Genomic DNA, 27544 nt, shown 5'->3' on the forward strand with positions numbered 1-27544 from the left:
AGTATGCTAGTTTCATGCAAAGCTTGTTCTGTGTACAGATTTCTACCTGACTTCTAGATTGGACCCTTTGCTGTCTGACCTGACCCTTGCTTGATCTCTGTTCTGATCCTGAGCTGCTTGCCCTGACAACGGACCATTTATTGGACTGCATGTATTCTGCCTTTCCTGACCCCGTGGGTCACCGGTCACTTGTACAGAAACAACTGCAAGTGCAGCAGCCTAGTGGTTCCCCTGCAACAAAGTCCAGGTCCCTGTACAGTGGATAAAGTGGAGGGGGGGGGGGCTCACTTATCTAACACACTTTGGAGCAGAACCATGTCAAATCTGTTCAAGAGACACAGTGGATCTACATGTGCCATGTTTCATTGTCTGACCCAAAAATATCTGCAGGTCTCCTGTATATATGCATCTAGTTGGTTCCTTATTCCAACCAGCAGTCTCTACTGACCAGAAAACTGTGAGAAGATCCAGACAACATGCAAAGTCTATAGTTAGCTGTAATCCTGCCATCTCTACCTTTCTCATTATACAAGGATAAAACATATAATACTGGTTTAAAAAACAAGACTGAACACAAGATCTTCACAGCCCTTCTACAGATCATAGGGAACCTTTCATGAGACCTTATTTCCATCTATCTGATGATCATATAGAATGCTTTGATGTTCTTCTGAACCATCCTGTAGAAGAGGAGTGGGGGTTCTTCGCTCTTCTTTAACTGTAGGAAAAACATAGGGTGACAATTAATTTCTTACATATAACTAGTGAGAGGATGTGTGTATTTAGTCATGTCTTTTACTTGGTGGCTGGTGATCCTCCATCATAACGTTCTTGTACAGATCTTTGTGTCCTTCTAAATACTCAGACTCCTCCATGGAGAAATAGACGGCGACATCCTGACACCTTATAGGAACCTGACAACACAATTATACAGTCATCACCCAAATCCCTTCATAGTGTTACTGTATAATGTCCCGGCAATGTCACCTCTCCAGTCAGCAGCTCAAGGATCTTGTTGTTGAGCTCTAGGATCTTCTCTTTGTTGACTTTCTCATGTATCGGGATGGGAGTTGTCGTCCTGGATATTGGGCTCAGGATTCCTCCCCGTCCTTCAGATACCGGGGCCTGACAATGCTCACTAGAGGTCTTCTTCACTACTGTGTATTCCTGGTTATGGAGAGACGCAGTAATAAATATCACTCCATACATCTCCAGAGTCCCTCACCTCTCCAGTCATGTCCATCTGTTAGTAACATAGAGAAGATGATGTAATGTGACATTATCAGAATCTCTCACCTCTCCAGTAAGCCGGAGGAGGATCTCTAGGGTGAGATTTATTATACTCTCTGCCATCTTGTCCCCATTCCTATCCATCCTTGAAGGGTCAATCAGAAGAATGATCTTATATAGGAGATATACGCTGAGCGGATCCTATATTGTAGGAACCTGAATGGAAAGAAGATGAACCGATGTAAAATCATAGAAAATCCCATGTAAAATACAATTACTGGAGATAAGAAGAGGAAACACTGGAGGAGATAATAAAGTGTATCAAGGCAGTTCCTCCATGTTTCAGGTCAAAAGCCTGTCACACCTTCATATCACCACTATAGTCAGTTACAGGTCACAGCGGTAATACCAGTATAAGGCTACTTTCACACTAGCGTTTTTTGTGGATCCGTCATGGATCTGCAAAAACGCTTCCGTTACAATAATACAACTGCATGCATCCGTCATGAACACCACTGAAAGTCAATGGGGGACGGATCAGTTTTCTATTGTGTCAGAGAAAACGGATCCGTCCCAATTGATTTACAATGTGTGTCAGGATGGATCCATCTTGCTCCGCAAGCACATTGTGAAATGAATAACGCTGCTTGCTGTGAATGGAGACAAAACTGAAGCATTTTCATCCTATGACGGATCTCAATAGCGGAATTGAAAACGCTGGTATGAAAAGCAGCCTAAAGCTGTAATCGGGTAGATCACTTCATAGATCTAGAGCTCAGACTGCCCTCGTCCTATCAGTTGGAATCACAAGAATTAGGGTCCATTCACACGTCCGTTGTTTCTTTCCTGATCTGTTCCGTTTTTTGCGGAACAGATCAGGACCAGATCTGGACCCATTCATTTTCAATGGGTCCTGAAAAAAAAATCAGACATTGTGCTGTCCGTTTTTTTTCAGGACCCATTGTAAATGAATGGGTCCAGATCTGGTCCAGATCTGTTCCGCAAAAAACGGAACAGATCAGGAAAGAAACAACGGACGTGTGAATGGACCCTTAAAGGGCATCTGTCAGCAGATTGGTACCTGTGACACCGGCTGACCTGGTACATGTGCGCTTGGCAGCTGAAGGCATCTGTGCTTGTCCCATGTTGATATGTGCCCGCACTGCTGAGAAAAATTATGTATTATATGCAAATGAACCTCCAAGAGTAACGGGGGTGTTGCCTTTTTACCTAGAGGCTCCTCCTTTCTGCACCTGCCACGCCCCTTTCACTTTGATTGACAGGACCAGGCAGCGAAAACGTAATAACACCTGACCCTGTTAATGAATGTGAAATGGACGTGGCAGGTGCAGAAAAAGAGGAGCCTCTAGGTGTAAGGGCAACACCCCCGTTGCTCCCAGAGGATTTTTAGCATATATTAACCCTTTCTACCCCAGGCCAGTTTTTAGCTTCCTGCCCAGGCCTATTTTTGTAAATCGGACATGTGTCTAACAGATTCGGAGATTGTTTTCTGGTGACGCACTGTATTTTATGTTAGCGGCAAAATTGGGTCAATATTTTTTTCCTTAACTTATCCCAAAAATTCTAAATTTACAGAAAATTTTAAAAATGTGAATTTCTCCAAAAAAAAAAAAAACTCGTTAAATAGTTATCAGTGAACATTCCCCATATGTCTACTTTATGTCGGCATCATTTTGTAAATGTCATTTTTTTTTTAGGACGTTAGAAGGTTTAACATTTTAGAAGTAAGTTTTCTAGAAAATTTCCAAAATAACATTTTTAGGCACCAATTCAGTTATAACGTGATTCTGAGGGGCTTACATAGTAGAAACCACTAATAAATGACCCCATTTTAGAAACTAAACCCCTCAAATTATTCAAAACTGATGTTACAAACTTTGCTAACCCTTGAGGTGTTCCACAACTGTTTAAAAGAAAATGAAGGTAATTTCAAAATGTAATTTTTTCTTTAGCAAATTTTTTATGATAATCAATTTTTTCCTGCAACACAGCAAGGGTTAACAGCAAAATAAAGCTCAATATTTTTTATGTGGTCGTAAACTGCTGTACGGGCACACGGCAGGGCGCAAAAGGGAAGGAGCAACATAAGAATTTTGGAGGGCAGATTTCACTAGGACAATTTTAAGCTGCCATGTAACATTTCAAGTCCCCCTGATGCACCCCTACAGTAAAAAAAACTAAAAGTGACACCAATATGTGATGACGCCGCACCTCGCAGCCCCGCCCACTGACACTGTACATCGGGATCACGTGGTACGGTTTTGTCACTGATTACCAAGACGTGACGTTACGCCCTCCCTGGGAGTACATAAGGTCAGCCTGGCACAGTTTACACAGACGCCTCCTGTCCGCACGGGCGCAGGGAGGCACGGAGAGTGATAGAGGGTGGTCCACGCAACCTCCAACGTGACACAACACTCGCTCACAACCCCGACAAGCTGAGAGAGCTTTTTCACTGCCCCAGTAAAGCAGAGCTCTGCCAGCCCGGTAGCCTGCCACCAGTTTCTCGTTAGATATAAGCCCAGTCTGTTAATGGGATTAGATCGGGTCGGAACCAACCACAGGTAGCTTATAACGTTATGCTGAAACACGGACGTGGGGATTCGTGATCAATATACAGAACAGCGCAAGATTAAGTTATATATTTAATTGCCTTAAAGGGGTATTCTCATCTTGCTACTTCATCCTCAATTGCTGCCAGCTAGCTGCTCACTTCCTGGTTTCCTGCAGATAAGGCTGGGCGGGCTTAGGCAAGCTAGAGTGAAGGTCGACCACACCTCCTTATGACATCACACTGAGAGCTGAGTCCTGCCTGCTAGTTAGGCCTCATGCACACGACCGTTTTTTTTTAAGGTCCGCAAAAACGGGGTCCGTAGGTCCGTGACCGTTTTTTCGTCCGTGGGTCTTCCTTGTTTTTGGAGGATCCACGGACATGAAAAAAAAAATATATAAGTCAACCGAATGGGTCCGTGAAAAAAATAGGACAGGTCATATTTTTTTCACGGCCAGGAAACACGGATCACGGATGCGGCTGCCAAACGGTGCATTTTCCGATTTTTCCACAGACCCATTGAAAGTCAATGGGTCCGCGAAAAAAAACGGAAGACGGCACAACGGCCACGGATGCACACAACGGTCGTGTGCATGAGGCCTTAATGTGAAGAGTATGACTCCTCAGTCCGGAAGCCTGCAGTGTCTGTGAGGGGAACGGTCACTCAGAGAGCCATGTGACGTGAGCTCAGTGCACAGTAACACCTGGCTGTTCTGCAGTTTTACACAGAAAATCTCTGATCTCTTACAAACCCATTCTGTGCATCAAAAACTATAATTCCATATTATACATTAGCTCAAAAGCTTGACCACCCTCCACCGACCAGCACTGATGCAGATTTGTTTCCATTACAGCTGTATAAACCTCACACTATGTATCTTTATAGATGCATATACAGCTCAGCTACATGTGTCTTCTCCAGTCCCCTAACATCACTCTTGCTGAATGGCTTCCTATACAGCCCTGCTACATCTTTATTCCACTCCCCCACTAGCACTGTGTCTGAAAAAGCTTCATATACAGCTCTGCTACATCTGTCTGTTTATCTCTTCAACCAGCACTGTGTCAGAACAGCCGCATATTCTGCTACATCATTTTCTCTCTTCCACCAGCATTGATGCTGACCCGCAACATATATGTGTATGTCACTAAAACTCTGTCACCCTGCTATATGATAAGTGTAAATGTGTTATCATCCTGTGTAACCTGACATTACATTTTCCACTATCTGGATTTCCTATGTTTTATGTAAATTGCTGTAATTATTCATGTACACCAGAAGGTGGCGGCAATGTATAGGCAGTCTATAGAATAGTTTAGTATATCTAGCCTGGAATAGTCCATTCCAGGTTAGCTCCCCCCTTTATGAGGAGGAGTGGAATGTTCCCACTTCCTACCTCATGGGGAGGAAGGAAAGTCTAGTCAGTGTACCAGCCACCCCTGTTGGGGTAGGTTGTGTTGATAGGAGCTCCCAGAATCAGGGATCCCAACCTCGGCTGAGGCCCGGATCCATCTTCCCAGCCTGAGTCATCTACCTCAGCTGGTTGACCAGAGAAGCAGCCATCTCCAGCATCCAGGAAGAAGCATACCCTGTGAGCCAAGCTGTGAGTACATTTCCCAAGTCCAGGAGAAGCCAAATTCCTCCTCAGCTAGTCAGGCCCATTACCAAGCAGAATACAGACAGAGCAGAAGACTAATACCTGCCAGATCTACTAGGCGTATGTATCAGAAGCAGAATAGATATAAATTCGTGCCACATATTGCCAATACCTGCTGGGACCTAAAGACTAAAGCTGTAACTTGTACGGATTCAAAGCTGCCATTAAGTAAAGACGAGTTGGACTATTGTCAAACCTCCCAGGGAGCCAGTAGTGGGATGAGGAACCCACTGGCAGTAAGCAGCTGACAGCCCAGAACGCAGTACAAGTTTAGGGATAATCCAAGAGGGGTAGTCAATGTCCAATCCGGGTCGAGGCAGGCAGCGAAGGTTCAAGGCGGAAGACAGTCCAGGGGTCTGTAGCCGGGAAGGATACAAAGAAACAACAGGCAATAGAAGGATCTGCAGGGAGGCTAGGTGTTCACCATAAGGTGGAATAACTCAGCAATGAGCCAGAGCTCAGGCCAGGTCTTTATAGCCAGGGAAGGTAGGAACCATCCTCCCCAGGAACCAATGGCAGGCGAGGAAGGTGGAAGGTGTGTACTGGGAATCTCCCTCAGCAAGGCTCACACCTGACAGCCGGATAATGCAGGAACGCTATGCACCCGGGAATGCGCGCGCAGCCTGCGTACTGCGCATGCGCACATGCCGCACCTCGGGCACCAGGTGTTCTACCGAGCTGAAGGGGAACCCGTGCCCTGCGCCGTGCCCGCGGTCCCCGAGTAGGGGTAACACCCCCTGCTTCCTGACAACTATATCTCTTGTCTGGATCTTAATTATTCCATCAAAACTCCTATTGACAACACTCAATTTGTTGCATGTGAGCCAGGATACAGGAGTCCAGCCGTACCAAGGTAGGAGACAGCGTTGACACTACACAGAGACATTATCCCCCTCTGGCATTCCTCGCCTAGTATGAGTTGTAACATCTTAAAGGGCCCTGCTACAGTACCTGCGCAAGCTGCAACTGGCGTCACGAACTATTACATATATAAACTGACCCACTGCATAGCTGACCCACTGACCTGCTCATTGCATATGCAGCTCTGCTACATCAGTTTCTCTCTTCCACCAGCATTGATGCTGACCCGCAACATATACAGCTCTGCTACATCAGTTTCTCTCTTCCACCAGCATTGATGCTGACCCGCAACATATACAGCACTGCTACATCAGTTTCTCTCTTCCACCAGCATTGATGCTGACCCGACACATATACAGCTCTGCTATATCTGTCTATTCCCTTCCCCACTAGAACTATGGTCGAACAGCAGCATATTCAGCTCCGCTACATCCATCAGCCCCCATGTGCCTCAATCAGCCCCTTATATACCTCAAACAGCCCCCAAGTGCCTCTATCAACCCCCCAAGTGCCTCAAATAGCCACCCATGTGCCTCAAATAGACCCCAATTGGTGGTGCATGTAAAAATAATACTTACCCACCGATTATGAAGTTGTCTCCCGGTCCTCCTCTCCGACGCTGTCCGGACTCGTCTTGGGCGGCCGCGAATGTGCAGAACTATATTATTTTGTGCTGCATTGGAGCGGCTCAAAAGAATATGGATCCGCGCATGCGTGGCCGGCGACGTGCGTCCGCGCTCACAGCGTCAGTGAGGAGGCCGGCAACGCAAGAGATAATGCTCAAGCGCGGCCCATGGGCAGCAAAGATAAACAATGAATTTTGTGAATTCTATTTTAAAGAAAATAGTAGTTTTTTTAAAATAAAATATAGTTAGAAAAAACTTAAAATGTGGGATAAATAATTTAATGAAAGATGATCGATAAGATGGGAATACCCCTTTAAGGGAGCACTAGACACAACACTATATACACACAGATATACACAGAGGTCAGATGTGCAAATACAGATGATATGGTACAAACAGAGTTACAGATGAAAAGTCAGTTACCGGGTAGATGAGTAATCCTTTGGGTTAGGCCTCATGCACACGACAGTATTTTTTCACGGTCCGCAAAACGGGGTTCCGTTGGTCCGTGACCGTTTTTTCGTCCGTGGGTCTTCCTTGATTTTTGGAGGATCCACTGACATGAAAAAAAAAGTCGTTTTGGTGTCCGCCTGGCCGTGCGGAGCCAAACGGATCCGTCCTAAATTACAATGCAAGTCAATGGGGACGGATCCGTTTGACGTTGACACAATATGGTGCAATTGCAAACGGATCCGTCCCTATTGACTTTCAATGTAAAGTCAGGAGTCCCTTTTATACCATCGGATCGGAGGTTTCTCCAATCCGATGGTATATTTTAACTTGAAGCGTCCCCCATCACCATGGGAACGCCTCTATGTTAGAATATACCATCGGATTTGAGTTACATAGTGAAAACTCATATCCGACAGTATATTCTAACACAGAGGCGTTCCCATGGTGATGGGGACGCGTCTAGTTAGAACAGGCATGCTCAACCTGCGGCCCTCCAGCTGTTGCAAAACTGCAACTCCCAGCATGCCCGAACAGCCTACAGCTATCAGCCTACAGCAGGGCATTGTGGGAGTTGTAGTTTTACAACAGCTGGAGGGCCGCAGGTTGAGCATGCCTGAGTTAGAATATTCTACAAACTGTGTACATGACTGCCCCCTGCTGCCTGGCAGCCCCTGATCTCTTACAGGGGGCCGTGATCAGCACAATTAACCCCTCAGGTGCCGCACCTGAAGGGGTTAATTGTGCATATCATAGCCGTGTGAATATGCACAAAGAAAAGTCCAGCTCACCCAATTATTCCACCACCTGCGTGCACGGAAAAGGCTGGCAAGCCCGTATATTCTTGATATGAAAGCACAATGAAATTCCAGCACTCACGATTTTGGTAGCTAAAATCTTCGTCTTTTATTCAGGCAGTAGACATATAAACAGGACATCCACCCACAAGTGCAGCAACCTTGACGCGTTTCGAACAGTAGTTCTTAGTCGTAACAATGAGCAGTGTCTCCTCTGGCACCTTTATACCAGTCTGTACTAAAATGTAATTGCTTTTCCCCTCCACCTGAGGGGTGGGGGAGTGTAGGAGGCAGGGAACACTTTAACCTCTTGTTTTCCAGGTGAGGCACTGCTCATATGTTTCACAATAGAAAATTCATGCATCTATACAAAGTCACTGATTATTACAAAAATTTGTGTTGAAAAATAACCATTGAATAAAAACAGTGAACATATTAAAATTGTCAAAGAATGTCAATTGTCAGGATAGCATCAGAACACCATATTGGTTATATATAGCCAACTTATTTGTATGGATCCACATATATTAGTGCTGTGTTGCTAATTCTGGCATGGATCCCTTTTCTCTATTACTGCTCTTGATTGAATTGAAAAAATGCATGCATACATAGCTATGATGAAAGGAAATGTGAAAAAACAGGAAAGTCATGAGTTAGTAGAAATACATAAGTTCATTTTTCTTATTGAGGCCATTTGGATGTCTGGTATTCAACTTAAAAATCCAAAAAGCCTCTCTGAGTCTCACTAAACGTTTAAAATCTCCTCCTCTGTTAGGTAATTTCACCTGTTCAATTGCAAAGGCTTTGAAATTGCGCACCTGGCTTTCGTGTTTACTAATAAAATGTTTAGCCGCATTGGATGTGTTCACACTATGCGGATTTTTTATGTAGTTGAGGTGCTCCAGAATTCGGACCTTAAATTTTCTAGTGGTACATCCCACATATAACATGTCACAGGCTATACATTTTATGATATATACCACCCCCATAGAATTACAATTAATATAAGATTTGATTGGATATATGTGTGAATTATTCGCATCGTGAAAAGTTTTGGTATTTACTGCGTATGTACAAGTGCGGCAGCGCAAACTTCCGCATTTAGTGAAACCCTTGTATATAAGCCAGGGATCCCGTTTATATTTGTTTCGATGTATATACATGGAGGGTGATAAATCATTCCCTATAGTTCTTGGCCGAATGTATATATATATACAAGGGTTTCACTAAATGCGGAAGTTTGCGCTGCCGCACTTGTACATACGCAGTAAATACCAAAACTTTTCACGATGCGAATAATTCACACATATATCCAATCAAATCTTATATTAATTGTAATTCTATGGGGGTGGTATATATCATAAAATGTATAGCCTGTGACATGTTATATGTGGGATGTACCACTAGAAAATTTAAGGTCCGAATTCTGGAGCACCTCAACTACATAAAAAATCCGCATAGTGTGAACACATCCAATGCGGCTAAACATTTTATTAGTAAACACGAAAGCCAGGTGCGCAATTTCAAAGCCTTTGCAATTGAACAGGTGAAATTACCTAACAGAGGAGGAGATTTTAAACGTTTAGTGAGACTCAGAGAGGCTTTTTGGATTTTTAAGTTGAATACCAGACATCCAAATGGCCTCAATAAGAAAAATGAACTTATGTATTTCTACTAACTCATGACTTTCCTGTTTTTTCACATTTCCTTTCATCATAGCTATGTATGCATGCATTTTTTCAATTCAATCAAGAGCAGTAATAGAGAAAAGGGATCCATGCCAGAATTAGCAACACAGCACTAATATATGTGGATCCATACAAATAAGTTGGCTATATATAACCAATATGGTGTTCTGATGCTATCCTGACAATTGACATTCTTTGACAATTTTAATATGTTCACTGTTTTTATTCAATGGTTATTTTTCAACACAAATTTTTGTAATAATCAGTGACTTTGTATAGATGCATGAATTTTCTATTGTGAAACATATGAGCAGTGCCTCACCTGGAAAACAAGAGGTTAAAGTGTTCCCTGCCTCCTACACTCCCCCACCCCTCAGGTGGAGGGGAAAAGCAATTACATTTTTAGTACAGACTGGTATAAAGGTGCCAGAGGAGACACTGCTCATTGTTACGACTAAGAACTACTGTTCGAAACGCGTCAAGGTTGCTGCACTTGTGGGTGGATGTCCTGTTTATATGTCTACTGCCTGAATAAAAGACGAAGATTTTAGCTACCAAAATCGTGAGTGCTGGAATTTCATTGTGCTTTCATATCATGCATATCATAGCCCCCTGTAAGAGATCAGGGCTGCCAGGCAGCAGGGGGCAGACCCCCCTCCCTCCCCAGTTTGAATATCATTGGTGGCCAGTGCGGCCCCCCTTCCTCCCTCTATTGTATTAATAACATTGGTGGCCAGTGTGCGGCCTCCCCCGGCCCCCCCTCCCTCCCTCTATTGTAATAATACGTTGGTGGCACAGTGTGCGGCCTCCCCCGGCCCCCCCTCCCTCTATTGTAATAATAACATTGGTGGCACAGTGTGCGCCCCCCCCCCCCCCTTCCTCCCTCTATTGTAATAATAACATTGGTGGCAGTGTGCGGCCTCCCCTCCCCCCCCCGATCATTGGTGGCAGCGGAGTTCCGATCGGAGTCCCAGTTTAATCGCTGGGGCTCCGATCGGTAACCATGGCAACCAAGACGCTACTGCAGTCCTGGTTGCCATGGTTACTTAGCAATAGTAGAAGCATCATACTTACCTGCTGGCTTCTGCGATGTCTGTGTCCGGCTGGGAGCTCCTCCTACTTGTAAGTGACAGGTCTGTGCGGCGCATTGCTTAATGATCTGTCACTTACCAGTAGGAGGAACTCCCGGCCGGTCACAGACAGTGCAGCAGCCAGCAGGTAAGTATGATGCTTCTACTATTGCTAAGTAACCATGGCAACCAGGACTGCAGTAGCGTCCTGGTTGCCATGGTTACCGATCGGAGCCCCAGCGATTAAACTGGGACTCCGATCGGAACTCCGCAGCCACCAATGATCGGGGGGGGGGGAGGCCACACACTGGCCACCAATGTTATTATTACAATAGAGGGAGGAAGGGGGGGCCGGGGCGCACACTGTGCCACCAATGTTATTATGACAATAGAGGGAGGGAGGGGAGGCCGCACACTGGCCACCAATGTTATTATTACAATAGAGGGAGGGAGGGGGGCTGAGGGAGGCCGCACACTGGCCACCAATGTTATTATTACAATAGAGGGAGGGAGGGGGAGCCGGGGGAGGCCGCACACTGTGCCACCAATGTATTAATACAATAGAGGGAGGAAGGGGGGGCCGGGGGGGGGCGCACACTGTGCCACCAATGTTATTAATACAATAGTGGGATGGAGGGGGGGTGGCCGGCCGCACTGGCCACCAATGATATTAATACAATAGAGGGAGGGGGGGCCGTACTGGCCACCAATGAAATTTAAACTGGGGAGGGAGGGGGGTCTTCCCCCTGCTGCCTGGCAGCCCCAGCTCTCTTACAGGGGGCTATGATATGCACAATTAACCCCTCAGGTGCAGCACCTGAGGGGTTAATTGTTCAGATCCGTCTGCATGAAAGTAACCTACGGCCACGGATCACTGACACGGATGTCAATCTTGTGTGCATCCGTGTTTTTTCACGGACCCATTGACTTGACAGGTCCTATTTTTTTGACGGACAGGATACACGGATCACGGATGCGGCTGCAAAACGGTGCATTTTCCGATTTTTCCACGGACCCATTGAAAGTCAAAGGGTCTGCGAAAAAAAACGGAAAACGGCACAACGGCCACGGATGCACACAACGGTCGTGTGCATGAGGCCTTATGATGATGAATGCTATAGCCTCACGGGAGCAGTGACATCAGCAGGTTGTCCACGGTCCCTCCAAACACATTACACGATGGGACTCCCTTCAGAGAAAGACCATGGCCGCTGCCCTGCACAGGCAGTGTAATCCTTAGTGGGTCGCGCCCCTCACTCCCCCGGGAGGATCCCCCTCCCCCTCCCTGGTCCTAGTAGCCAAAGATCCACAAAACCCATTATGGCTCATAGCTCCATACCGGAAGGTCACAGGTAGATGGTTCTGATCAGAGGTCGCAGTAACGCCTGTACAAGCGTCAGACGCCGGTTTAGGACATTTTACGCTTTAAAAATAGGCTAATGCGTATGAATATACATTAAGGCTTTTCATGTAGTTAACCAGCGCACTGCGCGCTGTGCATCTCATGGGCAGCACAGTAATACTGCTGTTACCCAAAGCATCCAATAGCAAAGCTCCTTACTGGCAGGTGTAGGGTAGGCCGCGAGGAAGGAGCTTTTTATTAGGGAGGGAGGCTGCTCATTGGCCATTTCGGTGCGCTGCTTCTCCATGCCGCTCCAGATCCCTGACTGTGTAGGCCAAGTAGTGTCTGGCCGAGGAAAGATCCATGGAGACGGGAGAGCAGCCGGTGAGGAAACTGATGTCTGGGGACAAGCTGATAAGGAGCAGCGGACGGACAGCAGAGCTCTGATCTCTGCACCGGGCTAATGACATCACTTACAGAGCAGCGTGGCGGCATTCTTCTGACTGCGGAACCGGCTGCCGACATGAGAGGTGAGGAGGTGACTGCTGGACAAGAGGTCACAATCCGGTGTCAGGACTCCGAGAGGTATGATGAAGTACAAGGCCAAACTCTCCTGTGTTTAGAGCTCAGCCAGAGCCTGCTGGTGCAGTGATCAGTGAGTCAGTGTATTTGCCTCCTATCAGACTATATCACGTTTATCAGGGCTCTGTGTATCCTGGACTGTTTGCCCCCTCAGCACTATCCCAGCAGATATTCCTGCGCTGCTCTGTTATCTCCTATGTGGGCCCTGGATCTATCAGCAGAACATTGTGCTGATAATCATGGTGCTGATCGGCCAATGTAATACTGGAGATGCAGAGCGCTGATAATGCGCCATTTTGGCTGAGTTATATTGTAAATATAACAGAAAACATGCGTTATTAAATTGCATAAAAGTTAGAAATTTAAAATTGTGTAAATTTGCTATTTATGTATAGAATAATTACCAATTCTAGAGTCGACTGGTGACGGTTTCCGGCACAAACAGCAAACTCTTACAGGCCGTCTGTCACCGGCCTCAGCCCTGTCTCGCTGTTATACCGCCTTGTAGGTCACACACGGGACCTTTTTCTGCCCCTTCTGTAGCTGCAATGTTCCAAAAATGAAGTTTACACCATATGGAAACGGGGTTTGCAAGGTCCCAGGGGCGGTGTTTGCTGCTCAAAGCGCCCCCCCCCCCCCAGCGTTACTTGGCGGAAACTCCTCCTCTCTATCGCAGTTCGCCTGCCCGATCACCGGAACGTAGCTGTATGGCACGTACATCATGCTGCGCCGTACATGTACGCCGCGGGTCAAGAAGGGGTTAAAATATCAGGACCGCTCAGTGCAATTTATTTTATCACTGGGAAAAGTTCTCATAATTCATTAACAAAACATGAAAAATACAAATTATGATAATAAGAAACTAATGAATAAGGAACCTTCAGCTGCGTCCATCGGACAGTACAGAAATAATTCCGCCATATAGCACATAGAGAACGGCTGCAGTATAAGGCGGGGTTCACACGTGACTGGTCAGCTGCAGACTTACTTTGCGGATTTTTGTGCGGTAAATCTGCAGCGTTGTACAGAACCAGCAAAGGGAACGAGCTTTTAGTAATTCTCAGTCACACGTCGGGCGGTCACTTCCACAACCCCATAAAGGAGGACACTGTACCAGGGACAGTGGCACATAATACTTCAATACTACAGCATGCCCGATACTACAATACATACTTGTAGTAGTAATTACACTATGGAGACCACGTGCGGTGTACTGATGAGGAAGCGGCGCTCACACTGGAGCATCATCTCCTCTTCCAACCGCTGATAGTCGGGGCTGCCGGGTATCAGATCCCGCCGATCAGATACTGATGACCGATCCTGACAACCGCTTATCAATATAAACGGCCGACAACACCTATAACTGCCTCTGGGGAACGGGAAAAAAACCCCACTAAAAACTGACATGCTAAGAATTTATAAATCTGCACGGCCGGTCAATATCCACATAGAGAAAAGAGCCCAATATAGATGAGATCGGTCTAATCTCATACACTGCTGGTTCTGGATTACACTCAGGCTGGGCTTCTCCACATGGAAAACCGTATGGAATCAGCTGTGGATTACACACGGAAAACCGAAGCGCGAGCGAAATACAGGACAGTTTATGTCCTCCATGTATATAAAGATGTACAACCAGCTGCACATATACAATTATATACCGGGGATACCCAGGTTATACCAGCATAGTATATACTATAATACACAGGAGGATGACTATGTATATACCTGCGCTGTACATATAGATTACACTCAGATAGACCCAGGTTATACCAGCATAGTATATACTATAATACACAGGAGGATAACTATGTATACACCTGCGCTGTACATATAGATTACACTCAGATAGACCCAGGTTATACCAGCACAGTATATACTATAATACACAGGAGGATGATTATGTATATAACTGCGCTGTACATATAGATTACACTCAGATAGACCCAGGTTATACCAGCATAGTCTATACTATAATACACAGGAGGATGACTATGTATATACCTGCGCTGTACATATAGATCACACTCAGATAGACCCAGGTTATACCAGCATAGTATATACTATAATACACAGGAGGATGACTATGTATATACCTGCGCTGTACATATAGATTACACTCAGATAGACCCAGGTTATACCAGCATAGTATATACTATAATACACAGGAGGATGACTATGTAAATACCTGTCCTGTACATATAGATTACACTCAGATAGACCCAGGTTATACCAGCACAGTATATACTATAATACACAGGGAGATGACGATGTATATACCTGCGCTGTACATATAGATTACACTCAGATAGACCCAGGTTATACCAGCACAGTATATACTATAATACACAGGAGGATGATTATGTATATACCTGCGCTGTACATATAGATTACACTCAGATAGACCCAGGTTATACAGCATAGTCTATACTATAATACACAGGAGGATGACTATGTATATACCTGCGCTGTACATATAGATTACACTCAGATAGACCCAGGTTATACCAGCATAGTATATACTATAATACACAGGAGGATGACTATGTATATACCTGCGCTGTACATATAGATTACACTCAGATAGACCCAGGTTATACCAGCATAGTCTATACTATAATATACAGGAGGATGACTATGTATATACCAGCACAGTCTATACTATAATACACAGGAGGATGACTATGTATATACCTGCGCTGTACATATAGATTACACTCAGATAGACCCAGGTTATACCAGCACAGTATATACTATAATACACAGGAGATGACTATGTATATACCTGCGCTGTACATATAGATTACACTCAGATATACCCAGGTTATACCAGCATAGTATATACTATAATACACAGGAGGATGACTATGTATATACCTGCACTGTACATATAGATTACACTCAGATAGACCCCGGTGCTGCTCCTGTAGCTCAGTCAGTCCCTGGGCAGCCTAGTGCCTAGTGAGCTGAGTGCTGGCGGAGGCTGACTGTGCCTGGCCGAGAGAGCTGGCGGTGAAGGGGTTAATGCCCCCTCTGCCCCAGTAACCCTGACAGACAATGGCGGTGACTACACACCTACCTGCCCTGCTGGACACAACATGTACCCACCTAGAATGTATGGGCTTCTGAGAGAATGGAGCCCCGCCCCCAAGTTGTTCTAGAACTAATGTTCTCCACAAAACCTCCCTGACTGTAAACCTGTCCCTAATCCTGACCCCACAGGAGACCGCACAGAACACGGAGAGGACGCCCCGCAGCCCAGCACACAGGACACTTACCTCTCAGACTACAGTCGCTCCTGGCAGGTGTGATGTCATAGGAAGAGGCGGAGTCTCGCCATCCAGGGGGCGGGGCCTCAGGATTTGCTGGAGATTCCACAGAGCAGGTTGTTGGAGAGAGGAGCAGAGGCTGCAGGTCCTGTGTGGAGGAGAAGATGGACTGTTAGACTGGAGACTGGATGTTAGGGGGGATTTAATTACATGGGACTGTATGCTGAAGGCAGGGGAGTGATATATCTTACATGGGACTGTATGCTGAAGAGGCTGAAGACAGGGGAGTGATGTATTTTACATGGGACTGTAAGTTGGAGGGATCTGATAGGAGGTTAGTGGTGTGTTTGTACTGGTGAAGGGTTGGGCGATAAACCTGTATCTATGATATCCCGCGGTATTAACGGCAATCTCGCCATTTCTTAATTCCCACAGTATGTTAGTGACGTCAGGCCCACGTCCACCATGAGAAGGCCTGAAGCCCATGGGGCAGTAGAACGGTGCAGGCGGTCGTGATAACATCATCACAAACGCCTCAGGTCACGTGCCGCCATCATCACACCGCCTGTGACCTGGGCAGGAGGTTGAGTTGATGTAATTGTCACCGCCTGCATCGCAAACGAATACAGGTGAGTATAATGTTTGTGTTTTTAAATACCGTATTTTCCGGCGTATAAGACGACCCCCAACTTTTCTAATTAAAATATAGGGTTTGGGCTAAACTCGCCGTATAAGACTACCCCTCCAACGCTATTTACTTTGGCATCAAGATCTGCAGGTAATTGTTGTGCAGTTTTCGTCTTTTGCCTCAGCGCCATATTATGCCTTTCCAGGACTCTACCGGACACAGTGGCCTTACATCTGTCGCTGTGATCTGGGTTAGATTTGGCCACTGAAGTGCAAACAAACGTATTTTATTTCGGGTCACTACGTGGCCGTTTTGGCGATGTTCATTAACCATGTCTGCTACAGGTTTTTCGAGTTCTGGCCAATGGGGGGCGCCTCTTCTTAATGCATTTATTTGCTTTCCAGTAGGGATTGACCGATATAGATTTTTTTAGAGCCGATACCGATAATCTATGAACTTTCAGGCTGATAGCCGATAATTTATACTGATATTTAGTGAATTTTCATTTTTGAGAAAAAAAAATGTTCCTACACAAATCTGCTGAAAATGAATATGTTTATTGAATACGAATATATGACGCACAGGAGTGAATAAAATCAGGTGGAGGAGCTCACAGTAAAGAGGATTCGCCCCTCCTCCGACATGTAATGTAAAAATACTGGGCACTCACTCTTTATGTGGAACCATCAATTTATTGAACATATAGATATAGACATTTAAACATGAAACACAGAAAATTAGTGGTAACTTGGAGATAAAAAATAAATAAAAAACCTTAGCTAAAATAGTGCAATAAATCGCTGAATACTGGTCAAGCTAAAAACGTAATAATATGTCTATTGCACTAACGTATCCACTTGAATGTCCATTGAACACATTAGTAACAAAATGACAACCTAATGAAGAAAGGGGGCTGTGAGGAACAGACCAGCCTTTTGAAAGTACCTCGCGGCTATTGAATGTAACCTCTGGAAGTCCTTTGCATGACACAATTTGAATCCCCTCTTACCCTAAGTTCACACCCGAGCGTTTTACAGCGCGTTCCTACGCGCTGTAAAACGCTCAACAAGGAGAAACCAATGCTTCCCTATGGGAATGGCTCTCACCTGGGCGTTTTACAGCGCGTACGATTGCGCTGTAAAACGCCCGACGCTTAAACAAGTTCTTGAGCTTTTTTTTTGGGCATTTGTCGCGCGTTCCCGCACATAGATATTCGGGAACGCGCGGCAATGTGTGCACGCCTGTCTCTGTATGCGCGATTGTAAACGCCAGTACAATCGCGCATACAGAGCGCTCATTTCAGAACGCTCAGGTGTGAACCCAGGGTTAGTGGTAATGTTGCTGTAGCTTTGGTTGCTAGTTCCTAATGAGTGTATTAACGCGGCGTCCCGCTCAGTGGCGTACCTCCAATAGAGGCAGACCACGCAGCTGCTATGGGGCCCCTGGGGGAAGGGGGCCCGCAGTGGAGGATAGGCCCCGCCCACTAATTACACTTGTATGGCTACCTGAGAAAGTAAGAGGTGGAGAAGGACCTTTGGTGATGTCATCAACCATGTGACCAGTGCAGGAAGCCAATGAATAGCAGAGCAGCAGAAATCTAAAGGACCTTTGGTGATGTCATCAACCATGTGACCAGTGCAGGAAGCCAATGAATAGCAGAGCAGCAGAAATCTAAAGGACCTTTGGTGATGTCATCAACCATGTGACCAGTGCAGGAAGCCAATAAATAGCAGAGCAGCAGAAGTCTAAAGGACCTTTGATGTCATCATCATGTGACCAGTGCAGAGGACTGGTGAAAGACCTGTGGCATATCACTGTGAGGGGGCGGAGCTTCTGTGTGGTGCCTGGAGGAGAGGTTTGTGGTGTTCTGGGATAATACATAACATCCTAGAAAAGCTGGGAGTTGTAGTTTTGTCGTATTATATGTTTCTCAATGTAATTTAAACGTATGCCCTAGTACAGGCTGGTAATGCTGGGAGTTGTAGTTCCCTCCTCCTATACCCCCTCTTTTAAATGTATACTGATGCCCCATAATAAGTCTGACCATACTAGGGGTTATAGTTATTTCTTTTTAAAGCTCTTACCTGGTGCAACTAGATGATGTCCTATAATCTGGACATGCTGAGAGTTGTAGTTCTCTTTTCTTAGGCTGGATTCTCATCACAGTTTAGTTTTCCGTTTTGCATGCAGGACTTTTTTCTGTCTAAAATAACGGATCTCCGACAGATATGGCATAAACGGATGCCAAATGTGCAGAACTGATGCTTGAAATACAGGATCATTTTTTTTCTTTATTTTTCTGTTCATCTGACGGATCAGAAGAACTGAAAACTAAATGGTGATATGAACCCGGCCTTATACTCTGTGTAATATCTACTTGTATCTGATCATAACAGCCTGGACATGCTGGAAATTGTAGTTCTCTCCACTTTCACCTCTCCCTGTGTTGCTCTCTAATTTCCAATAATAATCTGGTGATGATGAGACTTGTAGTTCCCTTGTCACTATTATAATGTTCTGCAGCAGCTCAGGTGAGTATTAGGTTTTGTTCACATCTGTGCTGGTGACGTTCGCTGTTCTGCCGTCATAGGAGCAAATCAACGAAAATCACTGCAGTTCCGGATCTGGCACTTCATGGACGACAACACCCGACGGATCCCGCTGACTATGATGAGATCTGTCATGCTATAAAATCTTCCAGGCTATAAAATTGTGTCTAGCATTTATGACTTGATCCACGAATGAGGCCCCAACACAGATGTGAACGAAGCTTTTTATGTTCTGCAGCAGCTGAGGTATGCATTAGGAGGTTCTGACAGTTCATAAGGTAAGGGGGGCTATGGTGGCACTGGTATACTATTATGCCAGCACCACCATAGCCCACCCCCCCATGAGCTGTGCCTGTGTGCTGCTTATAGTGGAAAGTGCCCTAAGACAATGAATGGGGACAATCAAAATCGGTTTTTTTCCCGGTATTGAGACCCTATGACGGATCTCAATACCGGAAAATAGAAACGCAAGTGTGAAAGTAGCTCCTAATGTCTACACGGCTGCAACTGCTGGGGGTATGGCAGGGGAGAAGCCAGGGCAGGTGGTGGGATGGGCCAGTGGATGGAGTTAGTGGGGCCCCATTAAGATTCTTGCTATGGGGCCCAATGATTTCTATGTACGCCCCTGGTCCCGCTATACTCACTGTGCAGCAGCGTACCGCTGGAAGCTTTCCACTGCTGTGGTTGCGGTCCAATGTCGTGCTGTAGGTATTTCTCACAGGCTTCCACTACCGTCACCCTGAGCTGTACTGGGCACCGCTCCGTAATTCCTGAGAGCCGGTGTCTCCTAAGACTCTAATCGCCTTCTCCCACGCCGAATTTGTTCAGCCACGATACCTTGTATCCTCGTGCTGCAATCTGTAGTAGTCGGCGTGTCAGGTCGTGTTCACGATTGTGAAAAACCAGCCTTAAGTAGTTTCTCCGTATATTGGATAAAAAGTTCATGTAGTTTGTCTAGGGGTCTTACACCAAACGCGTTTCGGGGCTTACTATTGCCCCTTCCTCAGTGGTAATCAATCCCCCACAAGCCATTCCTTTTATAGAGCCATTGTTAATTCCTCAATCAGGTGTTGGTTCTCCTCTTTTCACAAAAGCTGGTACGGATTTTTATGGTCATTGATTGTGGATTTGTACATAAAATATTCCTTTAAAACCCACCTTATTAAAATGGTATTTATCTATAAAATCTCCCACCTCTATACACTTCACAAACTATAATCATAATCTATAATAGTGGACTGTATTGTCATCTTGGTTTGTTCACCATACCCTCCTTCACATGGGAAAGTAAGCGTTATTGCGGTATCGGTGGGGTTTTTCTCATATTTCCTATCAGTCAAATGGATGAAAAAATACATATGTACCTACTAGTCAGCCTACCCCTTTCTACATATGATCCTATTCTTTGTTTCAAGAGGAAGGCTAAATCGTGACTTAACCCCTTAGTGACTAATTATAGTATATATGTCCATACTTATCTATTTCTATATCCCAGATAATAGCGCAGTAATCCAATCCATTCTATGGACCATATTCAATATAAAATAATTCATAATTTCTCTTTATGATAATTTATGCAATTATTTTTTATCATTAATTTTATTTTATTATTTTTGTGTTTTGGGTCTTTTTCATTGTATATTAATTAGTTGCATATCAAATGGTCACTGTGGATAGGGGAGTTGATTGAAAATACCCAATCCGGGGATGAGATGACGGGTGAAGGTCCCCCGCAAAGGGAATTGGCCCTGCGGTATATTTATCAACCAGCTAGGTAGTTGACAGCTGTTATACAAAATGTACAGATCCCCCCTGTAACAGTGCATCATGCACAGATCCCCCCTGTAACAGTGCATCATCCACAGATCCCCCCTGTAACAGTGCATCATCCACAGATCCCCCCTGTAACAGTGCGTCATCCACAGATCCCCCCCCCTGTAACAGTGCGTCATCCACAGATCCCCCCTGTAACAGTGCGTCATCCACAGATCCCCCCTGTAACAGTGCGTCATCCACAGATCCCCCCTGTAACAGTGCATCATCCACAGATCCCCCCTGTAACAGTGCGTCATCCACAGATCCCCCCTATAACAGTGCGTCATCCACAGATCCCCCCCCCTGTAACAGTGCGTCATCCACAGATCCCCCCTGTAACAGTGCGTCATCCACAGATCCCCCCCCCCCTGTAACAGTGCGTCATCCACAGATCCCCCCCCCTGTAACAGTGCGTCATCCACAGATCCCCCCTCCCCTGTAACAGTGCGTCATCCACAGATCCCCCCCCCCTGTAACAGTGCGTCATCCACAGATCCCCCCTGTAACAGTGCGTCATCCACAGATCCCCCCTGTAACAGTGCGTCATCCACAGATCCCCCCTGTAACAGTGCATCATCCACAGATCCCCCCTGTAACAGTGCGTCATGCACAGATCCCCCCTATAACAGTGCGTCATCCACAGATCCCCCTGTAACAGTGCGTCATCCACAGATCCCCCTGTAACAGTGCGTCATCCACAGATCCCCCTGTAACAGTGCGTCATCCACAGATCCCCCCCCCTGTAACAGTGCGTCATCCACAGATCCCCCCCCCTGTAACAGTGCGTCATCCACAGATCCCCCCCCCTGTAACAGTGCGTCATCCACAGATCCCCCCTCCCCTGTAACAGTGCGTCATCCACAGATCCCCCCCCCCCTGTAACAGTGCGTCATCCACAGATCCCCCCCCTGTAACAGTGCGTCATCCACAGATCCCCCCCCCTGTAACAGTGCGTCATCCACAGATCCCCCCCCTGTAACAGTGCGTCATCCACAGATCCCCCCCCTGTAACAGTGCGTCATCCACAGATCCCCCCCTGTAACAGTGCGTCATCCACAGATCCCCCCTATAACAGTGCGTCATCCACAGATCCCCCTATAACAGTGCGTCATCCACAGATCCCCCCCCCCCTGTAACAGTGCGTCATCCACAGATCCCCCCCCCTGTAACAGTGCGTCATCCACAGATCCCCCCCCCCCTGTAACAGTGCGTCATCCACAGATCCCCCCCTGTAACAGTGCGTCATCCACAGATCCCCCCCCCCCTGTAACAGTGCGTCATCCACAGATCCCCCCCTGTAACAGTGCGTCATCCACAGATCCCCCCCTGTAACAGTGCGTCATCCACAGATCCCCCCCTGTAACAGTGCGTCATCCACAGATCCCCCCCCTGTAACAGTGCGTCATCCACAGATCCCCCCCCTGTAACAGTGCGTCATCTAGTAGCCGAGACACTGAGTGCCTTTACCCATGCGCACCAACTAAAAAGTAAGGGAAAACAAGACATGCCCAGTGCTCATGTCCTGCGCCAGCAGCCGATGCTGAGGACTTGGTTAACAAAAATAAACAATAAAAATTTATTAATTTTTTCTCCCTCCCCTCCCTTAAAAAAAGTGCTCTGCTGCCCATGTGTGCCGACTTAGAATCTGATAGCGATGTGAGATGGCCTGCGCTATCAATAGATGCGCTGACACTTTAACTACAGTAAGGGATAGATATAATGTCACTAACGGAGAGAAAAAAGAAAAAAAATTGGGGAATTTTAATAACCATCATCCACTGGTGCCAAATATATATAAATGCATTCTAGTATTGACTGCCACAGTCTGACAAACTGCATAACTGTGGCTATCCCACCATGCCGACCACTAGCTGTCATCTATGTTTATTTGCTCACTAAATGCAGGAAGGCTTCAGGGCGTCCAAGAAAGTCCAGCAAGCGCCAGGATCGTCTCCTAAAGAGGATTCAGCTGCGGGATCGGAGTGCCACCAGTGCAGAGCTTGCTCAGGAATGGCAGCAGGTAGGTGTGAGCGCATCTGCACGCACAGTGAGGCGAAGACTTTTGGAAGATAGCCTGGTGTCAAGAAGGGCAGCAAAGAAGCCACTTCTCTAAAAAAAAAAAAAACACATCAGGGACAGATTGATCTTCTGCAGAAAATATGGTGAATGGACTGCTGAGGACTGGGGCAAAGTCATATGAAGCCTCTTTCCGATTGTTTGGGGCATCAGGAAAAAGGCTTGTCCGGAGAAGAAAAGGTGAGCGCTACCATCAGTCCTGTGTCATGCCAACAGTAAAGCATCCTGAGACCATTCATGTGTGGGGTTGCTTCTCATCCAAGGGAGTGGGTTCACTCACAATTTTGCCCAAAAACACAGCCATGAATAAAGAATGGTACCAAAACACCCTCCAACAACAACTTCTTCCAATAATCCAACAACAGTTTGGTGAAGAACAATGCATTTTCCAGCACGATGGAGCACCGTGCCATAAGGCAAAAGTGATAACTAAGTGGCTCGGGGACCAAAACGTTGACATTTTGGGTCCATGGCCTGGAAACTCCCCAGATCTTAATCCCATTGAGAACTTGTGGTCAATCCTCAAGAGGAGGGTGGACAAACAAAAACCCTCTAATTCTGACAAACTCCAAGAAGTGATTATGAAAGAATGGGTTGCTATCAGTCAGGAATTGGCCCAGAAGTTGATTGAGAGCATGCCCAGTAGAATTGTAGAGGTCCTGAAAAAGAAGGGCCAACACTGCAAATACTGACTCTTTGCATAAATGTCATGTAATTGTCGATAAAAGCCTTTGAAACGTATGAAGTGCGTGTAATTATATTTCACTACATCACAGAAACAACTGAAACAAAGATCTAAAAGCAGTTTAGCAGCAAACTTTGTGAAAACTAATATTTGTGTCATTCTCAAAACTTTTGGCCACGACTGTACATGCTACAGACATAGTGCTGTGATGTCACAACAATACTAAGTTCAACAATCAGTATTATGCTGTCAGACCTGATTAAAGGTGAAGTTGTATGTATTGCGCTAAAATATTCGAATCAATAGTGGCGATTTGCGCGATCTCGGATACTTTGAAAAACTATCTGCATATAAAGCTATTGTTATGACATGCATGGAATTTTAATCTAAAACAGTGCTGTAATGTACAATTACTTACCGTGATCAGGAGTTCTTCCTCACCATCTCGAAAGTTGCTGCCAACCATTTTCATCACTTATGTAGCTAATAGTGCGTGCGCGCATAATAGCGCAATCGAAAAGAATATCATGAAATCAGGAATATTTGGTGAATATTCGCCTAAATATTCAGATATATCGCAAATCCAAATATTGCCCCTGCCACTCATCACTACTGATAAACGCACTTCACTGTGCAGTTCATGTGCAATACTTATAAATGTGCTTCATTTTCTCATTTCACCAGCATCCTCCATACAGAAACTCCAATTTAGGGTCCATTCACACGTCCGAGTATGTTTTTCGGATCCGCAGAACACGGACACCGGCAATGTGCGTTCCGCATTTTGTGGACCGCACATCGCCAGCACTAATAGAATATGCCTATTCTTGTCCACAATTACGGACAAGAATAGGACATGTTCTATTTTTTCGGGAACGGAAATGCAGCCCCTGAATTGCGGCCCCATAGAAATGAATGGGTCCGAAAATTCCGTCCCGCAAAATGGGAACAGAATTACGGACGTGTAAATGGACCCTTAGTCTGTTCTGTAGAGAAACTACTAGAATGGAGTTTCTATGAGCAGGTCCTGCCAGCAACTCCATTCTAGTCCTGTCAGCAGTGATCCGTCTAGATTGGAGTTGCTCCTGGTAGATCCTGCCTCCAACAACTCCATTCTAGTCAACTCACTAGTGAAGTGTCTAGAGTGGAGTTGCTGTAGGGAGGACCTGCCAGGACCAACTCCAATCTAGACGCAACCTTACCTTTCACCACCACCGATCTCAGAGTCACATTACGTCACCAAGGAGATCCTGCGTGGGAGGAGTCAGGCTACAGGGTGTGCTGCTGGAAGAGGTAAAGGACCTGTGATGATGTCATGACCATGTGATCCTGTGTGGGAGGAGTCAGGCTCTACGATGTGTGATGATTTGAGATGACCAAATTTGCAAAAATTCTATTCAGAAACAAGAAATACTATTCATAGTATGGAGTGCGCTGCTGCAGTGACCCCACTCCATACGCGGCATGTGCCGGCTGATATAATAGGGAACGACGATCGCGCCGCCCCCATCATTTAACTCCTCAGATGCCGCAATCAACACAGATCGCAGTGAAATCGAGGTGCTCCGATCGGTTACTATGGCAGCCTGGATGCTTGAGAAGTTTTCCAGGCCTGTCCTGGTACGCTTCATGGTACACTGTGCACGAGGCACAGCTCAGTAGGGAGCGCAGTATAATGCCATTCATCCTGATGGATCTCTATTAGGGTGAATAGGGCAAGGGATCCAAAAATCTCAGGTTCTAGCCCCCTAAGAAGGTTAAAAGTTATCGCTGAATTTTTTTTTTTTTACATATAAACATTAAAATATAATAATTCAAATAAAAAAACATGTATCGCAGTGTCAGAAAATGTATAAACTTTTAAAATATTTTAAAAAATTGCGGGCACTGGCCACATGCTCCCCACATCGCAGATGCGGACACATTCACTTGAATGGGTCCGCAACCCGGAAGGTAGTTGCGGAACAGAGGCACGGAATCCTATGGAAGCACTACGGAGTTTCTGGTCATGCCTCCACACCGCAAAAAAGTAGTACATTCAAGTGAATGTGTCTGCGCCAACATACGGCGGCCACGAGGTTGGTGCCAGTGCATTGCAGTCAGTTAAGTACCAACATTGTTAAGACGATCTATGGACGCCGAGGTCTACTTTTAGGTAACTGGTCTGTGTGTTTCATGGCTTCATTTTGGTAAGCAGCTCTGGGGGTTCCTGGAGTGCAGCGAGCATTGTAGCCTCCTAACAGAATTAACAACCCAACTGTATGCATATATATACATTACTGTCAGTTTTGTAAGACATCTGTTAGGGCTATACATAGTAATGTAAGTAGGGAATTCTTCATCTTGTTAGTTTAACGGATGCGGTGTGGGTGATAAACTCCACACCGAACACAGGAGGAAAGGAGACAGGAACTAGGCCTAGAAACTAGGGTAAAGGAGAAGGTCACCTCCTAGAAAAACCCTAATCCAAGTCCTGACTAACTATCAGTATGAACTGACCTCGATGGTAGGAAAGTTCATACACAAGAACCTAGAGCCCTAACACGCCCTGTAGGGTCCTATAGTGACAGGACTTGAGACAACCTATTCCTCCACCAGAAGGATGAACAGGAGTCTCCCTCAGACCTAGATACAAAAGACAGGTAAGTACAATAAAACAAAACACAAATAGGGAAGACAACACTTAACTTCATGTGGAGCAAAGGCAGTGCCAGGAGCTGAACCAACATCCAACAACCAGCTAGCCCAGAGTCCAGAAACTGAAGCTATAAACCGCACCCCCAGAAGAGGTAAGCAATAATAAATAGGGGAGGTTAAATGACCATACCAACAACACCTGCAAGGGGTGTGGTCATTACCAAAACAACACAGACACGAAAGATCCACAAGGAACCAGTCAGATTAACCCACATGTTGCCAGTCTCTCTGATCTCTCTCTTGGCACCTGTCACGGGAGCGTTCGTGTGACCTACAGGCACCCAGGATCAACCTTATCTGGGTGAAACCTGTTAAAGGCTTTTACCGAGCGACTGGCATTCACATCGGATGCCAGTAGCCACATCCTCTCTTCTGGTCCATAACCCTTCCAGTGGACAAGATACTGAAGAGATCTACGGAGAACTCAAGAGTCGATTATCTTGGTGATCTAAAATTTTAAGCTACCGTCCACCATGACAGGAGCGGGTGGCAAGGAAGACAGCTCCAAAGGTTCAATATATCTCTTCAACAAAGATTTGTGAAACACATTATGAATTTTCAGGGCCTGAGGAAGTTCAAGACGAAAAGCTACAGGATTAATGATTGCAGTGATCTTATATGGACCAATAAATCTTGGACCCAATTTCCAAGAAGGTACCTTCAACTTAAAGGGAACCTGTCACCTCCTAAATGCATGTAAACCTGCCAGCATTACTTCAGGGTAGTCCGCAGTGTGATACTAATCATACTTTTCATCATCCTGCAGGTTGGCCAAAGACAAAAAGGAAGACCACTCCTACTGGTTCTCAGAAACAAAACATCTCAATTAAGTCTCCAGGCTCTGATTAGTGCACTCTGTCTGTCCGTTCGACTGAGGATGAAAAGCCGAAGAAAAGGACAGTTGTATCCCCAGTCAGGTACAGAACGCTTTCCAGAATCTGGAAACAGA

General features: G+C 45.8%; 3 protein-coding genes across 3 annotated transcripts in view; all 3 read right to left on the minus strand.

Annotated features, from left to right (window-relative positions):
- LOC122934014 (zinc finger protein 260-like) overlaps positions 1-27544 on the minus strand; it is a 222488-nt gene that overhangs the window by 53710 nt on the left and 141234 nt on the right. The window lies entirely within an intron of this gene.
- Positions 1-27544, minus strand: part of LOC122934017 (gastrula zinc finger protein XlCGF26.1-like) — a 323260-nt gene that overhangs the window by 15265 nt on the left and 280451 nt on the right. The window lies entirely within an intron of this gene.
- LOC122934037 (gastrula zinc finger protein XlCGF66.1-like) lies at positions 649-16173 on the minus strand. Its single transcript, XM_044289179.1, has 4 exons — positions 16155-16173; positions 1297-1446; positions 988-1167; positions 649-914 (listed from the first exon to the last, which is right to left on the minus strand). The coding sequence occupies exons 2-4, from the start codon at positions 1372-1374 to the stop codon at positions 783-785; spliced, it is 390 nt and encodes a 129-aa protein (XP_044145114.1). The 5' UTR covers positions 1375-1446; positions 16155-16173; the 3' UTR covers positions 649-782.

The sequence above is a fragment of the Bufo gargarizans genome, chromosome 4, assembly GCF_014858855.1.
Source record: "Bufo gargarizans isolate SCDJY-AF-19 chromosome 4, ASM1485885v1, whole genome shotgun sequence".
NCBI classification, from domain to species: Eukaryota; Metazoa; Chordata; class Amphibia; order Anura; family Bufonidae; genus Bufo; species Bufo gargarizans.